Source organism: Chanos chanos, chromosome 4, assembly GCF_902362185.1.
Source record: "Chanos chanos chromosome 4, fChaCha1.1, whole genome shotgun sequence".
NCBI lineage: Eukaryota > Metazoa > Chordata > Actinopteri > Gonorynchiformes > Chanidae > Chanos > Chanos chanos.
Genome location: NC_044498.1, coordinates 14,433,900 through 14,460,562, shown reverse-complemented (window position 1 = coordinate 14,460,562; position 26,663 = coordinate 14,433,900). Strand labels below are relative to the sequence as shown.

The following is a 26,663-nucleotide window of genomic DNA, read 5'->3' as shown; positions in this document are numbered from 1 at the left end:
AGAACAGAAAATACACACTCCAGCTATGCACCACTGCCTCCATTTTTATCACAGCTTAAAACGGATCGGGCTTTTAAAACCACTTCGTTTTCTTAACGGGGGGGGGACAAAAGGATTTTCCTCACCCCTCCTTGAAAGTGTATTTTCAGACCGTTTTTTTTCTCCCATTATTACAGTAATACAACATGGAATACCATTGCACAGTTAACCCTCATTACTTCAGTACAAAAGAACAAGTAGAAATGTACCAACACAAGTGGTTATCATCATCATCATCATCATCATCTTCTTCTTCTTCAACATGATCATCATCATCACTAACTGCAAGAGGACAACAGAAAAAAATTTAATTACAATTTCCCAAAGAAAAAGTATTATCCTACTTTCTTCACGCCAGGGGGTGAACTGTCCACAAAAAAAGTTCAAGCAGCAAAATAAAGGCATAAAATGGCGCAATAAATAAACTGAATTGCTTGAGGGGAAAGAAATGTGTGAAATAAGTAGGGGTAGCACTATCCATGGTCCTTCAGTCAACTCTGTACTATTCCAAAAGTATGTGTACCGGGGCTACATTTATAGCATAGACTTGAATAAGTTAAAATAATAATATCCCTTATTGATATACATGAAGCGAATATCAACAGAATTTTTGTTACAGGCTCTAGAATACCATTTTCATTGAGTTCTCTTCTCCGTGTGAATAATTAAGAGATGAGCGGGGGATTAAAACTAAAAAAAAACCTGGGGATGTGCACTAATATGCTTATTCAAAAACCTGTGTTTAACCAGCAGGCTTTGATCTAATTAATAAAGTAAAAAAGAAGCTTTTTTTTTTTTAATTTTGTGAGAGTAAAAAGGAACCATTAAACAGCACATAGTGGAGGCAACCTAACGGATATCAATAACAAAGGAAAGAATTTCTAAAAAAAACAAAAAACAAAAAAAAATACAGTATGCCACATTTAACATACATTTTCTGTACAGAACTCAAGACTATTATACAACAGCTCCAGACAGTAGGCTGAAAGAGTCTTGTATTATACAACTCTATGAACATTTAAAGTCCACAAACATTCCATATATTTTTTTCCCACCTGTACATGTGAAAAAAAAAAAAAACTATTGTTGAAGTCTCTGTTTCGACTCCATACAGGTAGTTCAGCCAACGCAACTCAAATACGCAGACTGTGGCAGAGTTTTCATATTATTGCAAAGATGGTTAATTTAACCTTGTGTGTATGAGGAAGTTTGGAGGGTAAGTATGTAAGGAGTTTAGGCAGGGGTGATGTCTATAAACCTCTCTTTTCTTTCCACTGGTCAAACAATACAGCAGTAGCCTCAAAAAAAGCAGTAAACTCAAAATGGCTCTCAAACTCTTTTAAGTCACTGGTGAATCTACATATAATTTAAGCACACAGGGCTTTTCGTGATTTTCCCCCAATTCTTTTCCTCCCATCGCTCAACAATGTCTGCGCTCATAGTTTGAGCTCGTTGGCAATTTTGGATGCGATGTTCTTAAAGGCGATGGAAGTACCGGAGATCCGTTTAAAGCGCACCCCGTTGAGTGAGAGGCGGGGCAATTTGCACACCTCCATTTCCCATTGGACCAGGCTGTCCTGACGCGCGTCGCCGTGGACGCAGAAGAGCAGGAAGCGTTCGCGTTGTTCGTAGTCGCAGTTGTTGGCGTCTAGCACCTTGCGGATCTCTCGCATCATGTCACCGGGATCCATGGAGGAGGTGGTCTTCATGCTCCAGGTAAAGCGCAGCGAGCGAGGCTTGGAGTCGTCTTTCGGTTCCCCCGAACCACTTCTGACAGAACAAACAACGGTCATTCAATCGGTCTGTTTTCATAACCAGATTTCACCAAAGTTATCAGGGTTTGCTGTATTAGGATTACATGGGGCATTTCTCACACACTTCAGGGTGGAATCTATGAGGTGTTGTAAAATGTAGTATAGAAGTTAATAAGACAGTCTAAAACTGTTAAACTCACTTCATTTCAGTGGTACGGTGCTTTAGATTAAGAAGTTAATTAACATGCAGTTGAAATAAAGTTCTTAAATAAAGGTCACAGAGAACAATCCTTGAGAATCAAACTATTTCAGGCCTTTTAATAAACCGTGGTGTCGGCTCCCTGAGAGCCGTGTTTCACTGGTGCCTTAGGCACTCCAGAAAGTTCTGGGACACACTACCACCAGCTGTTCCACTGAGATCAATACTCATTCACGGGAACATTTTAGGACAGGGGGACTGTTCCACTCCCTCCACATCTACATATGCAACATGCTGGTTTTCATTTTGTTATTGTCAGCAATGACATCACAGACTAGAGAATCGATAATATGGCCATAATTTAATTAAACATTTTAACTAGTTAAACAGAAGGTGACGCAAACCAAACAGCGGCATATATGCACATCTAACTCTATTCTATCAGTCAGGGTAGTGCGCATTGACTTCAACAGTCTGACGGGAGATTGACAGTAGGAATTCTTCAGCTGATTTCTGTCATCTACGGGATCTCACCTCTGACTGTACGTTCTTGCCCTGGCCTCTCCTTCACCCGGGACCCTTAGAGATAACCAACAGTTCAGTATGACAAACAGAAAACGAGATGGGAACCTGAACACACAGACTAGGAACCACAGCAGCCCAAGAACTCCAGCAAGATCTTGAACTAAAAGGGGACTGAGGGGATGCTAAGTGCATTGGTTCTTTTATAGATACAGACATATAACATATCCTCGTATGCACTTCCCTTTCAGTCTGTTTCACAGGATTTTGGATACATGGGGAATTTGGAGTGTGGACTATTTTTACCTGAGTATCTCAAAAAAGGCATTACAGACTGCGAGCATTCAACAGACTATTCACAGACACAGGACACAGTAAAGGCATCTGGGAATTCACACAACCACAAGCAAGTCAGTGGGGGATCCAGTCGATGCAGCGTGCAAACGTTCACACAGGAGGAAGAAACCCAGTTAAAACAGTAGTGCTAGGACTGGGACAGATTAGCAGTCTGACAAGACCAGAGGAGTCAATATCTAAAGTGTAAAAGAGGAAAGGAAAAAAAAAACAGGTCTCTGATCTACGATCCTACCTCCATGAAGCCCTGAAAGACATAGTTCTAGAACAGAAGAAAGAGAAGGCATTTTCAAGAGAAACGCTACGTTAGATCAGACGGCAAAAGGCTGCATCAGCGAGGAATCTGTAACTCTACATTCTCATCCACTATCACGCCAGCGGTGCCCTCTAATTAGCCATGTCACCCAAACATGACTGTTACGGATTGTCACACACACTTAGAGCGTGACTGAAACATTGCATTAAGAGATAGTAATTACAAGTGCGGTGAGAAACATATCAGACTTATGTTACACTGAACAGACAAACATAGGAGGGCAGACATTGTAAATACAGATGAGCGGAGGAGAAACGGTAAAAGAGAGGAGTGGTAAGCCACGCCGTCTGGCCGCAGTGACTGAGAAGGCCGGGGATACAAATCAGGCTCGTTTTACACCGTGCCCTTGACAGACTGCAGCATAGTCAGACATACTGCACACACAGCACTCTACGTGTGTGTGTAGGCATCTGTCTCAAGCTGCCCGGTACGCTCACACACATCCCAGCATTGTCTGTCACATTGGCAGTGCAGGACACATTCATACGCCTGACAGGAAACATCCTGGAACGCTGGCTTACCCAGCTAATGAGAAAAAGGAAAGAATGATATACGACATTGTCACCCAAGGCAGTTTTGAGTTTATGTAACTCCTGTGTCGGTGACTGAGGTTACCAAACCAGCATATACGAAAACTAAAGCTCTCTTAAAAGACCCTAAACTTGACTGGACTGCACTGGTATATAGACAGATCCCCCCTCCCCCCACAGTTAGAGGACAGGAGCTGCAGGCTGAGCTTAGTTTCATGCCTCTGACCTGCGGACAAACTTGGACGTGATCTTGCTGATGATGCCCGTGGAGGTGCCCCGTCGAGCCTGAGCGAGGGCGCCCGTGTCGTGGGAGAGCGTGGGCGAGGCCGGAGGGCCGTTGTAGGTGGCGCTGCGACGGTCGCGCAGCTGGGCACCGTGGAAGGTGCTGCGGCTGGAGCTGCCACGCGGGAAGCGAGTTCGGTCGGGGGTCACGCTGCTGATACTGTGGGCAGACGGAGAGGCCGCCGGGGCACGGGAACTAGAGCTGGAGCTAAGAGAAGAGACACAGACAAAGAGAGAGACACAGAGAGAGAGAGAGAGAGAGAACAATAAAAGAAAAAGGGAAGGCAGGAAGGCAAAAAAAAGAATGAGGAAGAGAAGACAGCAGAAATATTGTGAGATAAAGGGGAAACAGAAACGGAGCGTGGATATGAAACGAAAAAGCGATGAGTGAAAAACGCAGTGGGAGAGAAGAAAAGAGAAAAACATCCAAAGTTACAGGGCGGCTCTATTTTGGCACAGCACTGAGGAAGACTGATGTGTGGATCACTGATGTTTATGGGTGGTAAGTGGGATCCCTCACCCCTTATACTCGGTGTTGTCGTCGATGGGAGGGAGGGGGGATTTAATGGGGTGGCCTGAGGCTGACATGGACTTGACGTGACGAGGCCGTGTGGAGGCCAGGGCGGAGGAAGCACCCGGAGACGTGGACGATCCACTGGCCGACGCAGACATCTCAGTCAGGCTGTGCGAAAGAGAAAATCAGAGAGAGAGAGCGAGAGAGAGAGAGAACACAGAAAAAGAGTAGAAAGGTTATTTGGGAACACACACCACTTCAGACTCTGGTCAAAACTGTCCTGACTTTGTGCAGTCTAACGGTGTGAGGCAGGTGTGGTGTATTGCCAGTGTGGATGTGCTCTGCATGCAGAGCAGGGCTGTATGTGAGGCACTCATCAGTAAGAGTGTGTGCAGCTCTGGACGCTGTCACGCTCTCTCTGCTGGACTCACCTGCTGTCCTTGCCATTGGGAATGGCTGAGTAACGATCAGTGCTGGAGCGTTCACACACATACGTGTTCCTCCGCATCATCCCGCCTGCAGCGCTGTTCTGCAAGGGCATGAACAAACACACAGTACACCAAGAATTACAATTATCCTTCACCAAGTCCCCATGTACTCCCTCACTCCTCACTAACAACACACAGCTCAATGCCAAAGTAAAGGAAACCCTCAAGCAAATGACTGGTATGATGCATATTGAAAATAGTGGCTTCCACACAAGTGTGGTTCCTGATGTAATTAGGAGATTGAGAATTAATTGAGAATTTAATGAAGAAATTGAGACACTGAAAATAATTAAGAAATAAACCGATTTCATTGGGCCCTGTTGCCCATTATTTTGGTAGTCACGGCTAGAGGAAGAGATATCAGTGGCGTTGAAAGAGAGGTGATTATTGGGGTATGTCTGGCCAAACCGTCGGTGACAAAGACTACTCGTTTTTCTGAAGTTGCGAGATAAAAAGTGGTGAACATAATGTTGACATCACCAATTAACGCTGACGGGCTGCAATTACATAATCCGACCGTGACATCTGTGCACCAGTTTAAGGACGCGGGACCACACAGCTAAGGAACTGCATCTGCTCACTGTAAAATATGGAAGTGGGGTGTGAGACACGCTAAGGTCAGGCTGCAGAGCGTAAACCCTTTATTACAACTAAAAATGCACGTCTGCAATTAAAGTGGTGCCAAGGGCACAGACAGTGGTCTACTGAGCGGTGGAAAAAAACATCAGATGGTCGGATGAGTCATCCTTCATCCTGGTCTCAACAAGCGGATGAGTGCATGTGTGGCACATGCTGGAAAAACTACCTACAAGCCGCGCTGCTTGTTTCCCACAGTGAGAGGTTCTGGCATGTCTGTTACGGCGTGAGGTGCGCTTTCCCGGCCGCGGTTTTAGGTCCGGGCAGACCCTCGGACGGAAAGCCAAAGATTACAAAGCCAGTCGAGAGTGATTGGTCTTACTGGAGCAGTGTTTCTATCCCGATGGGAGAGTATGTGTCCAGTATGGCTAGGGTCCCCTTATACAGGACTGGAATGGTCACAGAGTGGTATCAGGAGCATGAGGACAACAGATGTATGCTACGACTGTCTCACTCACCGCATCTCCACTGAACTCTACGCCTGTAGGCGATTCTGCCGCGGGAGCAGCACCTGACGCGGTGTGTTCCGCTGCCGTTAACGATGCACCGTACGAAATAATTCGCTTTGACACAATGGTGTCACGTCCCTCCAGTCGAGTTCCTAAAACTGGCAGAGTCTGTGCTACAGTTTCTGAAACTCTACTGACTCGTTCTGGCCCGACACCTTACACTCTATGTCGGCGTGTCCTTCGTTTCGGGAAGTTACGATTCTACAAGTAAAAATTGCTTTGCCACGATGACTATTGCAAAAAAAAGTATTACAAATGATGTATTACATCATTCCCTCTCATCAAAAACAAGCGCTGATGATGTAGAACACGTTGTAACAGTATCTCCACTTGTATAAAAAGAGGAGGCATTAAAGCATAAGACTCTAAATAACTGTGAGGGATAGTGTCACACGTGACGGCGGCGGTGACTGCTCACCCCTGAGGCTGTGGAGGACTTCCTGCGTTCCTGGGCGACCAGTGGGGACGCTGGCATGTCTCCTTTAGAGCTGGAGGAGGGCAGTTTGCGCGACGCGTCCCACTCCTCTTTTTTATCGCTCTCCACGCTGTTAGCCTGTGCCCTTTTGGTGTAGGAGACTGCAGAAGGTATGGAAGGGGCAACTGTAGAGCAGAAACAGACACCTCAGGATAAAGAAAACACTACATTTTCTCCAAATGTTTTCTCCAAATGCTTTTAACGTTTTACTGAGTTGTGAAGCTGAGTAGAACCGATGGGAACCAATTAAACAGGAAAAAGCACACTGTGTTGTCCAATTAAAGTATTACAAAGCCATGATATATTGTCCAAGCAAATGCAATGTAAAGAAAGCAGATCTTTTGGCTGGGACATAATTTGTCATGTTAAGATCAAAACCAAAGAACTGTAAGGTGTTTCTCTGTTACCGTGGTCACTAAAGCGACGCTGTTTCTGTGTAGCTGATATGCTTCGCTGGACCTTAGAGTGAGCTGGTGACTGAGTGGTGTGTGTGGAACTGTTGTTGAGGTCACTGCTGGGTCGTGATCTCTGACAGAGGTTTGTGCTGGAGAGGGACTCGCTACCTTCAAACTGCCAGACACAGGATATCAGATGACAAGCGCATAAATATCATTTATTGAATGATACGTTATCGTGGTGCACCGTGCGGAGCCTGTGATACTGACCTCAGGAGGTTTCCTGCCCAGAAGAAGGTAAGTGGCCATAACCTCATCGTACTTCTGACCCACTAATGAGTCTGTAATCTCATCCTTAGGAAAGCCCATTGTGATCATTAACTCTGCAAGATCAAAGATTACAAAACAGACAGGGTCAGCTTACACCTCACTTAAATGAACGCTGTGTGTTTTTGTGGGGGGAAAAAAAAAAAAAATCAAAGGAAATCAGGCAAGATGCATGGGGAAAGAGAGAAGAAAGAACAAAGAAAAGTGGAATAAAAAAAAGAAGGAAAGCGTAAGGAAGGGAGAGATGTAAAGGAAGGGACAGGAAAGGGTGAAATAAGGTCAGAGAAGGGGAGGGGGTGCAGAAGAGTGAAAGAGAAGAGGAAAAAGGAGAGTGGGAGATTAAATCACTGACCTATCCGTTTGGTGTCACTGAAGTCGGGCTCAGGTTCTGTGTAGGGCTTCAGTTCCTCCTCTTCGTGACCCACATTCATCCAGCGATCTTTCATTATTTGCTGAAGACACAAAGCATTCAGACCTCAAACACACTTCTATTACCTATTCAATTTGGTCAAGCCCAGTCCTACAAAACCTTTTAAATAAACGTGGCCACTATAATTCCAGTCGTCCGCAAACCTCAAAAACATTCTGAATGCAACAAAAAATAGCACAGTTTCTCAAGTTAAAAAAAAAAAAATCCAACAACACAGCACTCCTTAAGGCTTGCTGATATTTAATAACGCCTGATCTTGGATCAGTTTTATCACTGTGCTTAGGCTCAAATCAAGAAGAGGGCAGAACGTGAAGCAGTGGTTGCGTGGTTTTATCTCTTTGAGGGATGTACACGGAAAGGTGGCGTGTCTGTGATACTGAGTTATTGACCTCTAGGCTGCCTCGTTTGCCTGGGTTCAGCACGAGCAGTTTTTTCAGTAGGTTTTCACAGTCTGTGGACATGTAGAACGGGATGTACACAGAAAGGTGGTGTGTCTGTAATACTGAGTTACTGACCTCTAGGCTGCCTCGTTTGCCTGGGTTCAGCACGAGCAGTTTTTTCAGTAGGTTTTCACAGTCTGTGGACATGTAGAATGGAATACGGTACTTTCCTCTCAGCACTCTCTCTCTGAGTTCCTGTAAACAAGAAAAACAAAGCTCACTTACAAAACAGCACAGCTGCAGAAACAGCCCAGTACGGCTGATTCATTCGCCAAACTTTTACAAAGACACATTATTGTGGTCACAAAATATTTGATTCCAAAGTTAGAGTCTCAGAGAAACCATAAAAATGAAACATTTACGCTGTCAATTGACAGCAGAGCAACAAAAACTTTTACACTGCTGATGACGGCACAGCAAAACATGATTTTATTAGAATTTAAGCACGCTCATCGCATTCATGTAACGTGAGGTCTTTCACGGAGCTTTGAGCGCATAAGCAGTACATAAGCTTTGATAGCAGAGCAAGGGAAATGATGAGGGGGACCTTTAAGTTCTGTCCATCGAAAGGCAGCGAGCCACTGACGAGGGTGTAGAGGATGACCCCCAAGCTCCAGACGTCCACCTCTGGGCCGTCGTACTTCTTCCCCTGGAAGAGCTCTGGAGCAGCGTACGGAGGACTGCCACAGAACGTGTCCAGCTTACTGCCTATGGTGAACTCATTACTGAAGCCAAAGTCAGCGATCTTTATGTTCATATCTGCATCCAAGAGCAAGTTCTCAGCCTGGGGGGAAGAATGAAAGAAAAAGCACGAAAAGGACAAAAAGGAAAAAAAAAAAAAAAAAGAGTGACAGAGAAACTTGTTACATCATGAAGGAAGACACTGGTTGGTACATTGACGTCAATATTTAAAAATATATGTGTTTTGAGGGTCTGGACCTTTGTGACTGTATAGTAAAAGCAATATTTTGTAACCACCGATAAATTCTATGAAGTTGTAAATGACTGAAAGCAACTGCAGGTCTACACACACACATGACTCACCTTAAGGTCCCTGTGCACTATGCTCTTCTGATGACAGTACTGCACTGCAGAGACAATCTGATAAACACACACACACACACATACCACCTCATATCAGACACTTAGTTGTCCAATGTCTTAAAAACTCACATTTCATCATTCTGTTAATACAGACTAAATTACTGAAACACACTGTAAAGTGGGACAGAAGAGAGAAGGACTCTGTCTGTTCCTGCCTCACACATTTTCTGTCCAGCGGCAGGCAGATAGCTCTGATTATCTTTAATCACCTCCTTTCGCTCTAGGCTAAACTAACATACCATAACTTCACCAGTCACTGTTCTCTGTAGCATTAATGCTGAGTCACGCTCCCAGCAACGACCGATCGCAAATTAATTACTGAACAGCAGTGGGGAGATTGATTCTATTAGCCCCTAATGACATAATAACACAAATCTCTGCTCCATCACAGACATGTGAAATGCACTGCAAATGTAATTAGAGAGGCCCGCTTTTCTTTTTTTGGGGGGAGGATGCAGTGTCTAGTTGCGACCACTAGGGGTCAGGGCGTGCTGAGAGGAACCGTTTATCAGATATGACTCTGTTGTTGGTACAAAGAGCTGGGAACCTAGGTGTGAGTGAGTCTGTGTCTCTCACCTGACGAAACTTTGCTCTTGCCTCCTTCTCCTTCATTCTCCCATGTGCAACCAAGTAGTCGAATACCTCACCTAGGGAGACACATGGACACTATCAGCTCTGGCCCTTGAAGAAGAGCTATTGCACTAAACAGAATGTAATGTTTTCTGTGGTGCTCACCTCCACTGGCGTACTCCATTATTAAATAAAGCGTCTTCTCAGTCTCAATGACCTCAAATAATTTAACTGGAGTGGAGACAAAAGAGGAGGGAAAAAAGAAAAAAACAGTGTTTAAGAAAGGAGATTATTACTGGAAGGATGTGTGTGTGTGTGTGTGTGTGTGTGTGTGTGTGCGCGCGCGCGTGTGTGTGCATGTGTGTGTGTGTGACCTGTGTCTGCTTAGATGTTTTGGCTACGTAAACATTTTTCATAACTGATATTAAGATGTGTGTTTATGTGCGCGCACGTGCCGGCAGCCAAATGGTGTCTCGAGGGCCAACAGAAAAACATGGGCAAACAGTCCTCTCTGTCTGACGAGAGCCAACAGTCACTTTGGCAAAAGCTGCAGTGCTGTCCTGATAGTCTATTAACATTTACATTACATTCAGCAGACATCCCGTTGTATCCGGTCCCACAAATAACGGTGATCTATAGATATATCTCTCTTTTCTCTAGACTTTTAAGAAATCTCTCGAGGGGGGTCCTAAAGTGCGTCCACACAAAGAGAACATTTAGCCGTTTGAACAGTGCAGACCTTAGTCAGTCATGTGCTTTTCAAAGCCACTTGTCTCTGAAGGCAAAGGAATTAACGGCGTCCCTGTCACACTCGTTTTGTTACAGTAAATGAGGGGAGAGAAGAGGAAGAGCGCTGAGGAGACTTGAGGGGGGACAAGAGAGAGAGGGAGAAAAAACCCCAGAAAGATAAAAAAGAGTGCAGTAAAACGTAAAGACTTCGTTTAAGGAATGGCGTCGTGAACCAAAAAGGGACTGTAATATCCATTCGGCCCCCTTCTGTTTCCACTGGTGCGTAGTCTGAATTGGATTATGGGCTTTTGCGTTTGTAGCGGGGAGCCATTTGAAATGGGCAGAATGTATGAGCAGAGACTGGCCTTTCTCCTGTCTCGGAAACATGACAGTGCCCATAATCACAGCTTTTAGGCTGATTAATCCACGGCGGAGCTCCGGAGCTCTGCTTAACAAGCAGTCCATTTCAAACAACCAATGTAAAGGCCCAGAAACCCCGAAACCACAAGTTAGAATCAAAGGAACATGGTCACCGCAATGGCATCAACAAACACACAAGGGAAGAAACTGAACTTTCATTCAAATCAAATGGGAGATGTTTAGCAACAGTCATATTTACAAGATATAAATACTCAACGGCAACATAAACAATCCAATTAAAATGTAAACAAATATGGGGAGAAGGAGGAGGCAGAAAACTGAGGGGATAAAAATGCTGCGTCATGAATGCAATGGAGGTGTCAGCGCTTTGGGTTGTGTACTTGTTCTTATAGAAAGAGAGAGAGAGAGGAGAGGGAGGAAAGAGCTAGGCTCCATTCCTCAAAGGACACACAAATAAATCAAGACCTTGTGGAGTGAGAGAGAGAGAGAGAGAGAGGGAGGGAAAACTGAGAGAGAGAGAGAGAGAGAGAGAGAGAGAGAGAGGAGAGAGAGCACTAAGAGAGCGATATAGAGAGAGAGAGGAGGGAGGGAAATCATTTCCAGGCTCTGGGTCTTTATGGCACCATCTCCTAGTGGCAGGGCCAAATCATGCTTTATGAGGGTAATTCAGTGGCCCTCTTGCTGAGATGGAGAAAGGGGGAAAACTCAAAGTCAAGCAGACAAATACCACACAAACCAGGAAAACAAATAACTACCATTGACCATTAGCAACCATCTCTCTGTTCCATCCCTGAGACCACTTCATCTGGGCCTTACATTTGAGCCTCTACACAGAGGGGTCGGGTGAGGCCGTAACAGTGGTTAGCGGTGACTTAAGGCTCTGCTCCACAGGGTCACAATAACCACAGTGCAATGAAAAGCTGTGTTTTTGGAGGTCTTACCTATATTAGGGTGATTCAAGATCTTCATAATCCTCACTTCACGGAAGAGCTGTAGGAACGAGACAAAAGGACGTGAGCTTTGGATGAATAACAAACCATGCTCTGATGCAATACAAGTACATTAATCAGTGCAACACGCGTCCGCCGTGAATACGCTGAGAATTCGCCCGTGACTGGTCTTTATGAATGCATTTAGAATGTCCAGGGCTATGTTCTGCATTCAGTGTTTCAGTTAGCGGTTATGATTGACACGTCTACTGGACTGTGGTGAAACAGAAAATCTCTGCAGTTTAGCATGCTCGCTCATGTGAGAAGAGACTGAGGCAGTTGTGAATGTGTGTGTGTGAGTGTGAGTGTGTGTGAGTGTGAGTAAGTGACTGCCTGTAGCAGAATCTCTGACAGACTCCCAGGAGTGGACTAGGGGATGAGTTAACCTCTAATGTGATGTTACAAAAGTTATTACCCCACGTCACTCGAGACTGACAAAGGAAAATATGATGAATGTGATGTCTACAAGTGACAAGATGTCAGACAGTCTCTTGTTTATGATTCCCAGCTCCCGTAGAATCTATAAGGTTCAATTTTACTCAGAGTATGCTGAGACGAACCAAACCATACACTTAAGAGATAAGAGTTCTGATCTGCAGTGGGAAGCACAAACGGGCCGGGAGAGAGACATGTCTGTCAGTGCTAGAGACAACTGCAATTTAAGATGTCCTCTGATATTTCTAATGCACCATATACAAACAGATGCTGTTGCTCAACAAAAAAGGGCTTCATGAGATTTCAAACACTCTGATAAAAGTAATGGATACAGGATAAACATGCAACACACAGTGTTGCAAAAAACCAAAAACAAACAAACAAACAAAAACATCAGTGATTTGTGGGCTTATGGAAATGTGAAGATATCAATTAGAGGACAGAAACTTCCCTATAATGAGACAAAAAAACCCCCAAAACATTTAAACAGCTTATGCCATAAATGTAAAAGCTGACTACATCTCAGAGAGTGTTCTCTGACTTTCTATGCATGGGAACAGCCCACTCCTCCCCCAGAATTTTATGGCGCCATGATGGAATGAGGGTCACTGAATGAATTTCTTATATATCGAATATCCATGTGCATTCCACTTGTGTTTCCCGAATCATAAACAACAAAATATTCAAAACCAAGAAGACGGCAAAATAAAGAGATGGCAAGTAGGCAAGTTCCCAAACCTCCAGAGCCCAGCGCAGAGCGAGTGAAATGAAAAGAAATCAAAAAAAAGGGGGAGTGTTCCTTCAACTCCATCAAGCACGGGCAAGAAAAAAAAATCCAACAAAACAGGGTGACAGATCAATTTATCACATGACAAAGGCCTTGCAGAAACCCTTTGTTCCAGGGCGCACCTCTTCGGATGCCCGGCATTTTTGGGAGCTCGCAGTTCAGAGAAAAAGTCTACGTGGGAACTGGCTTGAACAGTGCATGGCAGTGTATAGCCACTCAGGCTCCCGCCTGGCTCAGCGTGAACCCCGGAGAGAGAAGACACGCGACAAGTTCATAACCCGGGACATAAGCAGCTGAAGGCAGCAGTCATAAATAGTAAAATGACAACAACAACGACAACAAAAATAACATTTATGACACTCTGGACAATAGTACCTCAGCGTTAAAATTTTATACGGTCAACAGAGGCACTTTTTCAAAGATGCAACTGCACGTTACTCCGCTCTGAGGAAGAGAGTTATTTGTGTTTCACTATGCCCCTGCTTAAGGCACTGTTCACTGTTCATGTACTCTAATTCCCCCACCTCTTCATCAAAACCTACATATTTTTATCAACGGTCGTTTTATCACTTGACATGATACTTTTGCCTTTAAGGTACAGATCAATGACGTGACATCCTTCTTGCCATTTCCGATTTGACCTCTGAACTCCATAGACCGTTTGGAATGTACCCGTTCTGTTGTGTGAGAGATGCACATTCATGCAGAATAGACATCCAAGGATGACACGTGAAACCAAGCAAAGGAAAAAAGAAAAGAAAAGGAAGGAATGAGGGGAGGTGAACTGAGCCAGACAAAGGGGAGAAAAAGAAATCAAAACTTTTTTTTTTTTTTTTTCACTCGGTGGTCTGCACTTCCTCATCAGACAAGGAGAAATTCAGGTCTCTATTTTTAGAAAGACATTTCTAAAATCAACCACAACGACACAACAGCATTCCAAGCTGACACCGACGAGAGTTTAACTTCCTGTCATGGATTCTTCCACGGTGTTCTACGTGTGTTTTGTGCGTGTGTGTGTCCGGTTTAGACTTAATATCAACCCTTTCACCCTGTTTCTCAATGAGTCCCCAATACCCACATACACGCATAGAGGAAAAAAATGTACCTTCACCAAAAAAGTAAGTGAATGGAAGCACAAATGATTACATGGAAAAACTTAATAGGAATGGCAGCGTGATCAAAACAAAGCAATAAAACCATAGACATTCATTATCCCATCAGATAAGGCAAAGACTTAAAAGTAGATAATGATGTGCACTTAGAAGAATGCTCAGTGACACAGGGAGGCTGAACCAATTAATTGCTTCCAGAAGATACCACAACTGAGAAGTCGGCATGAACATGTGTTGGACTCAGTTTCTTCCTTCTGCGACGCTAAGCAGTGAACTCTTTCAATATATCTGTAAAAAAAATTCCATCAATACATAAAGTAAATGTATCTTCATGAGAAAAAAATCTGTTCTGGTTGACTGAGGAGAAAGACATCAGTTCATGAATTAAATCTATGAGGGAAGTTGATTGGACAGAGGATGAGAGTGTGCTGTTGGTGGTGTCAGGGTGCAGAGGGTTGGAATTCACACTGTTTATTCTACAGCACAGTTTGGTCTACAGCATGTTTTGCATGCAACTCAGCTTTGTTTGTGTATTTATGTACGTGTGTATTTGTGTGTGTGTTCACGTAGAGGCTACATCTTGGTCCATAAAGCCATTAATCTTCCTGCCAAAAATGGGGACTGGGTGATGAGCATTACATGGTTCCCTAAGTGTATGCAATGACATACACACAGTGAGTGAGAGAGAGACAGAGAGAGAGAGAGAGAGAGTGATGTGCACATCAATCATAAATCTATCAAAATATCTTTGAAAAGCTCCCAATAACCATTAAGTCTAGTCACACGCACTAGACTATAGTGATCTGTTAAGGAATGGAGGCATGTGAAGTGTCTTTGAAGGACCACTAAACCCTATGCGGTCTACTCTATACAGTCATGTTATCACCATTCTGAGACATTCTGAGCTTCTACAACCACAGAAATATGAGTTGGAAGAAAGATATTGAGAAAAAACCCTGAGGAAACTCAGAACATTGCCTCCTACTATTTAATAAAAGATATGCCCCTCATGGTTTCAAAGAGTACTCTCAAATTCCCTTTCTATTTGAAAAAAAAAAAACATTATGGGAGATCAAACAGAAAATATGTAACTCATCAGTTATGGGGAAGGTGTACACGGAAACGATCAGATCCAAGGTTGGAGTTCAACAGCTCAATAAAGTTCAATAAAATCCATGCTGTTCACTCAAGCTGCAACTCACTGACTAAAATACAAAAGCCGAAATGACGTGCGCATGCAAACATCCAGTAATGACAGTACCACTGAATACATACATCCAAAAGGGAGTATATGACTTAATCCAACAGCACAGTGATATTTCATGGCACTCTGCCAGAGAGGACACTCTGCATGAGGACAAGGAGGCCCTCTGCATTAGTTCTACTCCCAAAAACAGACTGCTGATGGAAGGAGACTTCATCAGGTGATCTGGAAACTCATTGTGAAAGCCAGTGACTCGCTGTTTAAAGTGAACAAGGCGCTGATGTGTCCCAAGCTTTCGAAAAACGACGTGCAAAAGGCAGTGACTCAACCACCTCAGCCTCGGCCAACGGTCTGAACCCTGAACGTCAAAGCTCCTGCTCCGAGCCAGGCACTCACGAACGAACATGTACAGCCAGACGATGAAAACCGATCTGTTCGGTTTTAACGTGTTTTTGACCGAGGGGGTCTTAAAACCGAACACTAATTCACTGTTGGGACAAGACACTTGACTCTGGGCCACCTGAGGTGACAGTCATTACGCTGTCAACGTTATGAATCTTAACCTGCAGGTGGAACCCGAGATCGCAGGGCAAACACGATCCGCTCCAGCCCTTCGGGGCTGCATTACTGCTGGCTGATCATTTTAGTGTGTGAACGTTTTGTTTTTGGACCCCCCCCCACCCCGGCACATTTTCTTCTTGTATCACAATTTCATTTATCTAAAAATCAAACTCCACAATGTTTCTCTAATTTCCCTATTGGACGTATTCACCGTTTGTACGTTGGCAAAAAACAGCATGCTTATGCACACATACGTCATTAAGTCCTGAGGAACATCTCTACAAAGTGAATACCATGAGCTCATTTATGTATTTTGAACATGTTGTAGAAAGCCAGCTATATGCTGCTTGAAATCTTGCTCATTTTACTGTGGAAACTGAATTAGTTTCAAACTCATCTGACTCTCAAAACCCAGGCTTCTACAGCTGCTTTGCTTGTCTCCCTTGGGTTGACTCTTGCATTTTTTTCAGTTTTGGTCCTTGGACATGTATGGTGGAATCTACAAGGAACATCACAATGAACGACGGAAAAATAACAATACAATTCCTAAAATGGAACATTATTGTGGTGTCAAGCACAGTGTGTAATGGACTTACGAGCATGGGTAACCGGTTATTTTAAATTGGCAGAAAATGGAAAAAAACAAAACAAAATAAGTTTAATCAAGCTTATTAATAACAAAAACTGATGTAAAGGGGTCTGAGGTGGCCAGAGCTTACCTTTTGTAGACTGGTGGGGTTTAACTGTGTCTTGTCTATAATCTTTACAGCAACCTGGAAGGCAGAGATACATCGAATGTTAAAGTCACATTACTTCAACCCGGTTCTAACCATCAACCAGTGTACTCAGTCCCTCAAACACGTCTGTCAGAGCAGGTGACGTGATGACAGATAGAGTCCAGAGCTTCTGCTGATTCCCTTCATATTGCTAAATGGAAATTGATCTTGGCCCACAGCCCTTGACAGGAGCTAAAATAAACCTTGAGAAGCTTTCCTATATGTCCCCTACAGGGAGGTGCAGCCATCTTATCTGTTTGTGAATAAGTAACTCCTATAGGGAAATCTGCTCTCCGTCTCCCTCAGACTAATCTACATAGCACAAGAGAAAAGGTACTCTGTGTCCCACCACACATCACCACTAGCAGGGTTAATGCCATCTTTGAATTCAGTTCATACTGACATTAGCCTAATTAATATCAAAATAATGAATACGGTCACATATAAACATCTTAGTATGGCTGAAGCCAAAAATGTTTCATTAACATTTATGTACAAATACGTTGCTTGCAAAATGCAGTTATGTACATTTTTGGTATATATGTTTAGAAACGTTTGACGCTTGGTATGGCCATGGACTATCAAATTGTTGTCTCCTTCATTGGTGTCTAATTCTCTAATTACTCTTTTCACTTCGTTACACGGTAGGTACCGTATATCACCTCAGGGTGTTACGTACTGCCTCAGAGGGTTTGAGGCAGTTAACTCATGAAGACCTCATGAACACAGCACAGAGTAATATAACCAGCTCTGTGACTTAATGTTTGTCTAAGAATCCTTTCAAATGAAAAAGAACAGGGCATATATTCACTTAGGCAGTGGTTGGGGATGTAACTTATAATCAAGTGGCCAGGACATTTTGTCACAGTACGACTCAGATAGAGAAGAGGGGTGTAAAAATGATGATTCCCCTCTCTCCTTGCATGAGAAACTGAACGCAAAAGGGAAGAGATGTGCATGTTAAGATCTAAGTGCCTCAGTGCTTGGATGTCATCCGCTATCCAGGCGTGTGTGGACATACACTCTTCAAGGCTTATATAACGCAAGAATAATTTCAGTTGGGTGAACGATGACACTGACGTAAGAGGCATCAATAATTTAGCGTGTTTCCAGTGCTGGGTTAAGTGCCTGTTTTAACTTTTTGTTTTAGTATTCCCCTGAACTTTTCCAGCTGCGGTATTGATATAAAAATTGGTATAAGATTAATAGCGCCGAATCTGAAGAAAAAAAAAAGCGACCAAAAACGCTTTTTTTAGTGTTTCGAAATGGGCTGTTTTCTGATACGAAACACTGCGAATTTCTCCAAACACTGCCAACTCTGATTTGAAAAAGAACTGACTACGTTACTGCAACTGGTTAAGGCTCCATAGCACTCAACAGTCTATTGCTGACCTTTCCGGCCAATTCCTTCAGAAACAATCTGGCCAAAGGGGATGTTCGAAAAGCAGAGCGGTATAAAAGAATGACATGGGGGGAAACCAGAATGACATGGCCAAACCATTGTGTTCTGGCAAAACTGTTTTTATGTCAATATTTGTCATTAAAAAAAAAGGAAGTTCAGTAAGTTTTCAACAAATTTATCCTCTACAAAGGACATGCAGGGTCATGCATTGACATAAGCAGACAGCCACATGGAATGTTCTATTTGCTAAATGTTATGGTTTATATTGTTCTATATGATGCAGCAGCATGTGAAGAAATCCATGTAGGCTTCCCATAATCTGCGTGGTGTGGTTTACACAATAGCTCTGATTTCACTCCAGAATAAACACCTCTCAAAATCAGGATTTTACTGTGTTGAGATTAGGAGATATGTTATCGTCTAGTTCCAGCTGAACTGTATTGAGAAAGAAACAACCATGGACGGTTGTAGATATTCAGGAACCGTGTAGATCTAACCTCTCGTCCAGTCAGAACATGACGCGCAAGCTTCACTTTGGCAAAGTTGCCTTTGCCGATGGTCTTGAGCAGTCTGTAGTTGCCAATGTGAGGCTGCTCATCAGAAGTGGACGCCACCGAGTTACGACATCGCGGGAGGCTCTGCCGACTGCCAGACTTGGTGGGCGGGGTCGGCGGGTCAGGGTAGCCATCCACAGACGTATGCTGAACGAAAAGAAAAAAAGACCAGATCACAAACACAATTAGACAAAATCAGGGACCGCTTTATCATTCTGTGTAGATGATCGGTTTCTGAAACTCCAGTATTTTTTGCCTCTGCATAACAAGTGGCATCAGTCCTCCAGGCATTATTATCTACCTGGGTAAATCGGTCATGGCTTTCTCAGCCACATTCCCCCCCAAAAAACTCTCACTAGGTATCCTAATGTAATCATGTAAGTGGTCTTCCAAGATTTTAGACAACTCACTCCAGTGCCTGTCTATTCCCCGTTCAGCCCAGACAAGAACAGTTGTCAAAGAGAGAACACAAAGATAAACAACTTGTAGGAGGCTCTGGTCTGGTCATGCTTACAGACACATGCAAGTCAATCACCAGAACAATTAAATAAACAAATGGGAGAGTGACCTGGCTGTACAAACACCGGAGAGCCACGTGTAGTATTGATGTGCAATGAGAGGATGTTTTCGTGAAAGAAAGAAAAGCCATTCATATCTCATGGCACACATATGGGTTTAGTGTAGAGTTCATTTACCTGGAGTGAAAACCAAGAAGAGAGCCCTATTTCCTAAGCAAACTTCCCTCTTTAATACAACAATGGCCTTAATAACTTCCACAATATGGCAGGTAGGAGGACAACACAGTTCCTCTATTGCTGTGTTGTAGCTGTACACAGACATGGCATATCAGTTTAACAAGGACTTTGGTTTATTTTTGAATTACTGCAAAACTGGGTCAATTACGATAATCATTACAAAAAAAAAAAAAAAGAGAAGAAAAAAAACAAACAAACATATTGTTTAACTGCATTACCAAAAAAAAGAAGTCTGTTTTGAGATGCAAGGCTAACCAATCACTTAAATAAGGCAACCATCGGAACAACCTGACAGTGTGCACCAGTATTGTAGGTTGTATATTGTGAGGAGAGTGTAAAAGAAAGCCATACATGGCCTGAAAGGAAAACTACGGGGAGCTGCCAAACCAAAGGCCACTTACATCAACTCTACTGCAAATTTAGTTTGGGCTGAGGATGAGCAAGAACTAGTCACTAGTCGGCTTCATCAAACAGGTTATAACTGACATTGTCTCTATGGTGATCAAACTTCAGTGGGCCTTTGATGAGATAGTACCAAAGTATTAAAAATTGTAGGTCCGAATTCAACAACTGATTATTTCTTATTGCAAAAATAATCTTAAACAACAACCTCTGTTCTACAGAAGAGCTTCCTTTCAGTAAATTACTGACAGTGTATATCATATGAATATATACAAAAGACAAAGACAGCACCAGAAATGCACCCTCTCTCTCTATCCCTAAAACACAGACACATTCAAAAACATGCCATCACCCTCACACAAGCTTGCTGCACACTTGAATGTTTCTAACATATCATGTAATCACAATAACTCTGTAAAATATTTAAAATTTTTTCATTTGTACACCTGTCTGAAATAAATCAGTTAACACAGAGGACACATAGCCTGCTTTTACCATCACTTTAACCATTTTCTGTTTGCCACTACTTTTAGCCTTTTCACCGGTTATTTCTGCTCAAGTTGCTTGCCCGCTCGCGCTTGCGTGGCCTCTTAAGCCTTAGCAACGGAGGACTCTGTCGACACGAGTTCTTACGCGTGCGTCACTCGCGTTGTGACTCAATCTACACGGCCCTCCCAGAGCTTTGACTTAACATCCATTTTCACCTCAAACGACAAAAAAAAAAAAAGAAAAGGGAACATTTGTTACAACTGTTGGCAATGCTGATTACTCGCAATTACGGCCTATAATGAAAGCAAGTACATTTTAAAGACGATGCTCTTTTGGCATGTGGTATGTAGTGGCTATTTTAGTGACACCAAGGAAAAAAAAAACAGGGTTTAGATGTTTCAAAATCAGAGTTTCTGTTGAGTCACTTCACATGTAATGGGAATATTGGTCAGCTATTGTGTGCCATGGAAACCAGCTCTGATAAAATGTCACTTAGGAGCTCGTTCTGTAGGCGCTCTCTATTGTTAAGCCACAAATAACTCCTTTGTGGTAGGAAATCACTGGAAAGGTTAAAAGAATGTGAAAAACGCTTATTAATTAATCAAACACCATGGTCAAATTTAAACAGAAAAGACAGCAGAATGTAAATAACTTCACAGGCATTGTCACACAATACTATCTAGTGTCAAACCAAAGCTTCATCCAAAATTGAGAATGACCCCTCTAACAGCACTGCCAAAAAACCCAGAGATGGGAACAGTGTCTGCCACAGGTTAGGAGAGAGAGGTTTCTCTCCTACTGCGCAGCTCTGTCCGCTCCACATGACACAGCACGCACAGAAAGATAACCCAATAAAAATCTAATCTATCCATCCCAATCGATAAGCAGACTTTTCCGCAGCATGCTGAAGGTTATTTGGGGGGCACCACAAAACAGCAAGACCAACGTCAGGGCGTCATTAAAAAGAACTTTTTTTTCTTACTTGCCTTCTTTTCTACCTTCTTTTTTCACGGTTTCATTTCTTTTCTTTTCTTTTTTTTTTTTTTTAACAATCGGATTAGCGTCAAGTTCTTCCACGGAGATGAAAATTTCAAATTCAACTAATCATTCACAGTATAGAGAACTGTTTTTAGCTTGTCTGTGTGTAGCCAAGTTTCAGAGAGCAGAACTGCCTACAATCTGTTATGGGCTACACAGCGAGGGAGATTCTGGTGAATGAGTACACAGTACTGGGAAAACTTGCAGTCTTATATTAGTGGACATATACATGGTTCTTCCTTAAATCCCTGTTGCTAAAATTAAAATACTAATGAAAGTGTAGTCCTATCCTTTCATTCTGGGGGACAGCTAAGGTCAAATAAGCTCATTCCAATCTTTATTTACACCAACCTCAACACGAAATGGTCACTTCAAATGTAACTGGGCCACTTTGGTGCCCACGCTTAGTGGTCTATTCTGTTGGATTTTGTTCGATCATACAGAATGAGGTACAACCAGGATGCACATTATCCAGCATTTTGTAATGGTGGCAACAGGCCCAGGACATGGCTCAACTTAGAGTGTGACTCAGCGAGGTATCAAATTATCAAAATGCATCGATATCAACTGATGTTTGGGACCTGATCTGCATTTAGGCTACTGTAGTTTGCACGACAACTGTTCTCTTTCCACTTTACGCCTTAAATTACATCCTTCGAGCAAAAGGCTTATCTAATGTTCAGCGCCAACGACAGATGAAATGTTTCATTAGCTGTATTCCAAGAAACATCTAACTTTGATAATTAATTCATTCAGCGGGGCAAGCCTAGTGTAAGGCACAAGAAATAAGTGTAATACAATATGGAAGGGGAAAACACAGCTGTAGGAAGGGAGTCACGTGTTGGCATCTTGTGAGTTCCCTCTCAACTGCAAAAAAAAAGGCACCTTTGTACCGCTTTAAATGAAATAGGAAAATCTATCAAAATGGCCTGGGTTCCTCTGTATGAGTTGAATTTGTGAGCAGTGTCAATGGTCTACATAACAACATGAATCACAACCTTTAATTTCACTCTTCATATCTATTAGGCTTACTTCAAATATCATGCTCACATTAAAACCTGCAAATGGGTCCTAAATGTCGATCTAAGCACTTAGAAGGATGGAGAATCGGGGGGGGGGGGGGGGGGGGGGGGGGTTGAGAGAGAGAGAGAGGGAGAGATTCAGTTTCCTTTCCTGGAAGCTTACCAGAGGTGGTTTTCTGAGGTTTATGAAGGTTGATGACACAACACAAGCATTCCTGTGTTAGCATGACAATGAGTGCACTGCCTGGACACGACATTCCAGAAAGGTACATTATCCACCCCCAGCCCCTATTCCCTACACCCTCCTCCACACTGCTTCTGTTTAAAAGCCTTCCTCGCCTCTGAGCGTGCCTTCTGTTATGCAATTGTTTTACCAGTGAAAGCACAAGCACTGATAAGCTAAGCTTCACTGAGCCCTCCTCTGAACTTTCTCTCTCTGCATCGATCTTAAGAGTCACTAGTCTTCTATCATTCTCTTTTTCCTAAATGTCTAACACACACACGCACACACACGCACACATACACACACACACCTCTGCGTTTCTCACACGTGCTCTCTCACCACAGTGCTGATAGTTGATGGGTCACTGCGACCCTGCGGCTTGTGTAGCTGATGTTGGGATAGGTGGTGGTAAGCATCTTAAATTCAACGGTCAGGTCTTCAATAGATTTTCCTTGCGCTAAACTGAACCCTCTACCTCTTTGTTGTAAGTTTTGATTGATTTCTCTAAGGCAGAGCCAATGCATTAAAGCTGGAAAAAAATGCAACATCACGTTTCCATTACTAAAGGGGGCAAAGCACTTGAGTATGAGTCCTTGCATTTTTAAAAGACGTTCTTCGGGAACATATATCCTTCCAATATTGCTGCATCCATACTTCCGAGCAATTTTACAACCCCATGCTTCTCTTTGATTTCTTCCTCTTCCAAAAAAAAGAAGAAAAAAAAAGACAGAAAAAAGCTGGCAAGCAATTTGGATGAAAGTTTATCCACTGTATTGATTACACTAATAAGCAAGTAGTCTACAAACTGAATTGCATCAAGCTCTTTTGAACCGTCCTGATCAAGCAGCAGCAGTGGTGGTCAGATAATTGGTCAAAAAACAGGAAAATTTTCTTGGTATGAGAACAGATCATGGTGACTTATTGCAGATTCAGAGCAACTTGCATTTCTATGTAATATATTTAGTTACTATTTTCTCTTTTGTCCTTGTTAGCATATCATACAAACAACTGTATTGCATCCTTCTTTAATAAGACAGTTACTGAAACATCTGACAGCATATTTTATTATTATTATTGCAACTGTCATATATTAATGAGCAAATTAATCATTTACTATTTATTTTTCAGTCTTATAATATGAGAGGCAATGAAACGGTTAACATGGGAATGTAATGAAAACAGGCCTGTTTTAGTATTGAGGCAAAAGGAACCTATTTATGTCAACCTCTATATTTTCAGTTCCAAGGAGCCTTCATAGGAATGTGTGTGTCTGAACATATACTTCATAAACCGGGTGTGTGTGTTTGTGTTTAAAGGTGAAGGAAATTGTTTTGAGTGTTGAGCATGTCTGCAAAGCAATCTTATGTTTCAAACAAAGGCAATATGTGTATCACTAAATACACTGCCCTCTAAATAATTATTACCGTAATGTTTTGATATGTTTGTTAATAGAGCAGGATTAGTTGAAGTGACTCTATACATTTTCCAACTTATACATTACATTTTCTCTCTGTCATTCAGGTACTTTAAGCATTTGAAGAAAAAATGATGCAGAAATACTTGCAATCTAAATAAATAGCTCGAACGCTGACACAGGCCTATTGACTTTTCAGCCCAAAGTGACCTACAAAGATGTTTAGCAGCAGGTCACCTCATGCATGAGAGCCACACTCAATTCAATACACAAAATCTTTGGTCATGCTGAGCAGCAGTACAGGACAGCAGAATGAGTGTGTTTCGTTATTCCCCACTGCCTCTTGTCTAACCAAAAAAAAAAAAAAAAGCTCCAAGCAATCCATGCAAATTGTTAATCGTATGACACAGAATAATTAAATCACCCAATGAAATGTCTTCTCTGACAGCTGATACCCTCACAATGAAAAATGTTTATGGGGTCACCATTGCTGACTGAGCTTTTATTGCGATTCACTGAAACGTATATAAAGAGAAGTGTTCTACTTTATACATTTCCAATCTATGAAATCTGAGCAACATAAAACGCAGAATACAAGATACATCTAAATTTTATGCAGACAGTATCTTGTGGAGCAACCGTAGACTGCCTTAAGATATGCGTTTCAACAAGAGCTAGATGTTATTAATACTTTATAAACTATTTAACTCCATAGAAAACTATTTTAATATAAAAATACAATCAGCATAACACATGATGATGTGCAGTTCTTTTTTCCGCACAAGACCACGACCGAACGCTTTTCGTGATGCGAGCGGCTAGATGAGGAAAAAACACCGTTAGAAACGGGTTTGCTATGGTGGCTTGGACACATTTATAATCACTTGCATTGTAACGCTACTTTAAAGAACACAAAGCGGTTTCCTAGAAACCGTTTTGCTCAATTAAGAAGTAGGACAATCCGTGATAGCTTTCAACGGTAATGTTGTCAGGTTGGTATTGTTCCGATATAGCCAGCCAAATAAATAGCCTATAGGTATAGATGGCTATAGCTAAGAATAAGGCGAATAGTAATGCACCTGAACTGCGATCACCCTGCCACCAGGTTGGCATTCACAGACATCACTTCCAGAACTATTACTCCAGGGTGTCCGATCAAAGTAAAGATTTCTATAAACATGCAAAACAATACGATAGTCCATTTGTTCACTATTGATACTGGCTGGTAGGCTAAAACCCCTCCTTGTGCTGGTACGCTAGCTAGCAACCATATCTTGATAGGTGAGTGAGCCAGCTCTAGCATGATGCTATATAGTGAAACATCACCACCAACGCAGCCAGCTCGAAACTGTTGTCTCGTCGTGTAAACATTTCTGCACAGAACAATTAAAACAATTGCACTTACGTTCTCGGTGTCGCGCTCATTCACAGTGGGCAATGGCGTTCTGGTCGACATTTTGTGTTTTTAGGCCGCTTAGCAAAGCACCGAGCTTGGCAGCGCAAAGAAGGGCGCTACGAGGGAAGATATTAATTGTCTAGCCCTTCACACCACCGGCATTTCCAGCCCAACTGATAAAACCCTCAATACTCTTAACTACAGCATATTCTTAGCCTATTCCGCGACAGCTGGAGGCAGTGGCCCCTTACTATAATGATAGATGCGTCCCCAGATAAAAGGCAAGCGAACGTTACCGACAGGACGAGAGACGGGAGTACGCATGGGGTTGACGCTCCAGCATTGATCCACCCTGATGGACACGGCTGTGAAAATGCAGAGGAGGAGGCAGAAGGATTCTACGTTCCACAGAACTCGATGCATTCCTGTGTCACGCAAAATGACAATACGCACGAAATTATACATCGTATTAGTCGTTGTCGTGTTTTTACAGCAAGTATTGGATAATCACTTTTTAGTTTGTTACATTTCTGAAATTTCCTAACGAGGATGGGACAGCGCCAGATAACTCGTCAAAAAACGTCAAGTCCTACAGCATCCCAGACTTTTTAGGCTAATATTCAGTTCACGCTGTCAGTGGCTCTGATGATCGCGCCATACTTAATTCTGGGTAGTGTTCCATTTACAAAGAAGGGTATACAGACTTTCTTTCTTTCTTTTTTATATTACACAGTGATGGAATTCTAATTCTTAAAAACACTGGTTACTGAAAGAACGCGAACTAAAAGTTGTAAGACCGACATCGCCATCTCATGGTGCGAAGATAGAATTGCGTTTCCATTTTCTTTTCTCTTTTATTGTGGTCGAGATTTGTTTACTAATGCAGACAACAGTTGTAACGAATGTGGACTCATGACATTAATTTGACGGTCATTTCGAACTCTGTCAGGACCAGAGCTGCACCTTTCAGTTCATGATGCCTATCTGAAAGATCAGTTTTAGCGTCTTGAAGTCTTACCTGCTTCCGTTTTGAGCACTATTCTAAAAACTGGATGTGTGAAAACAACATCGTGCCTACTGAAATCCTCTGGATAAAAGCATGTTTTGCTA

General features: G+C 42.7%; 1 protein-coding gene across 3 annotated transcripts; it reads right to left on the bottom strand.

Moving 5' to 3' along the window:
- Nucleotides 1-1,475: 1,475 nt before the first annotated feature.
- On the bottom strand, nucleotides 1,476-25,613 carry mark1 (MAP/microtubule affinity-regulating kinase 1). 3 transcript variants are annotated; one of them, XM_030770605.1, is made up of 17 exons: nucleotides 25,563-25,613; nucleotides 18,758-18,961; nucleotides 16,802-16,855; nucleotides 11,936-11,984; nucleotides 10,050-10,115; nucleotides 9,891-9,961; nucleotides 9,255-9,311; nucleotides 8,758-8,994; nucleotides 8,286-8,405; nucleotides 7,693-7,792; nucleotides 7,284-7,396; nucleotides 7,026-7,188; nucleotides 6,562-6,743; nucleotides 4,942-5,039; nucleotides 4,517-4,678; nucleotides 3,941-4,204; nucleotides 1,476-1,809 (listed from the first exon to the last, which is right to left on the bottom strand). In XM_030770605.1, exons 1-17 carry the CDS (start codon nucleotides 25,611-25,613, stop codon nucleotides 1,476-1,478), a joined length of 2,325 nt encoding a protein of 774 aa, XP_030626465.1. The 3 variants fall into 3 exon arrangements, with proteins under 3 accessions (XP_030626465.1, XP_030626466.1, XP_030626468.1); XM_030770606.1 differs by lacking the exon at nucleotides 4,517-4,678; XM_030770608.1 differs by lacking the exon at nucleotides 4,517-4,678 and having other exon boundaries at nucleotides 7,026-7,146.
- Between the last annotated feature and the right edge of the window lie 1,050 nt (nucleotides 25,614-26,663).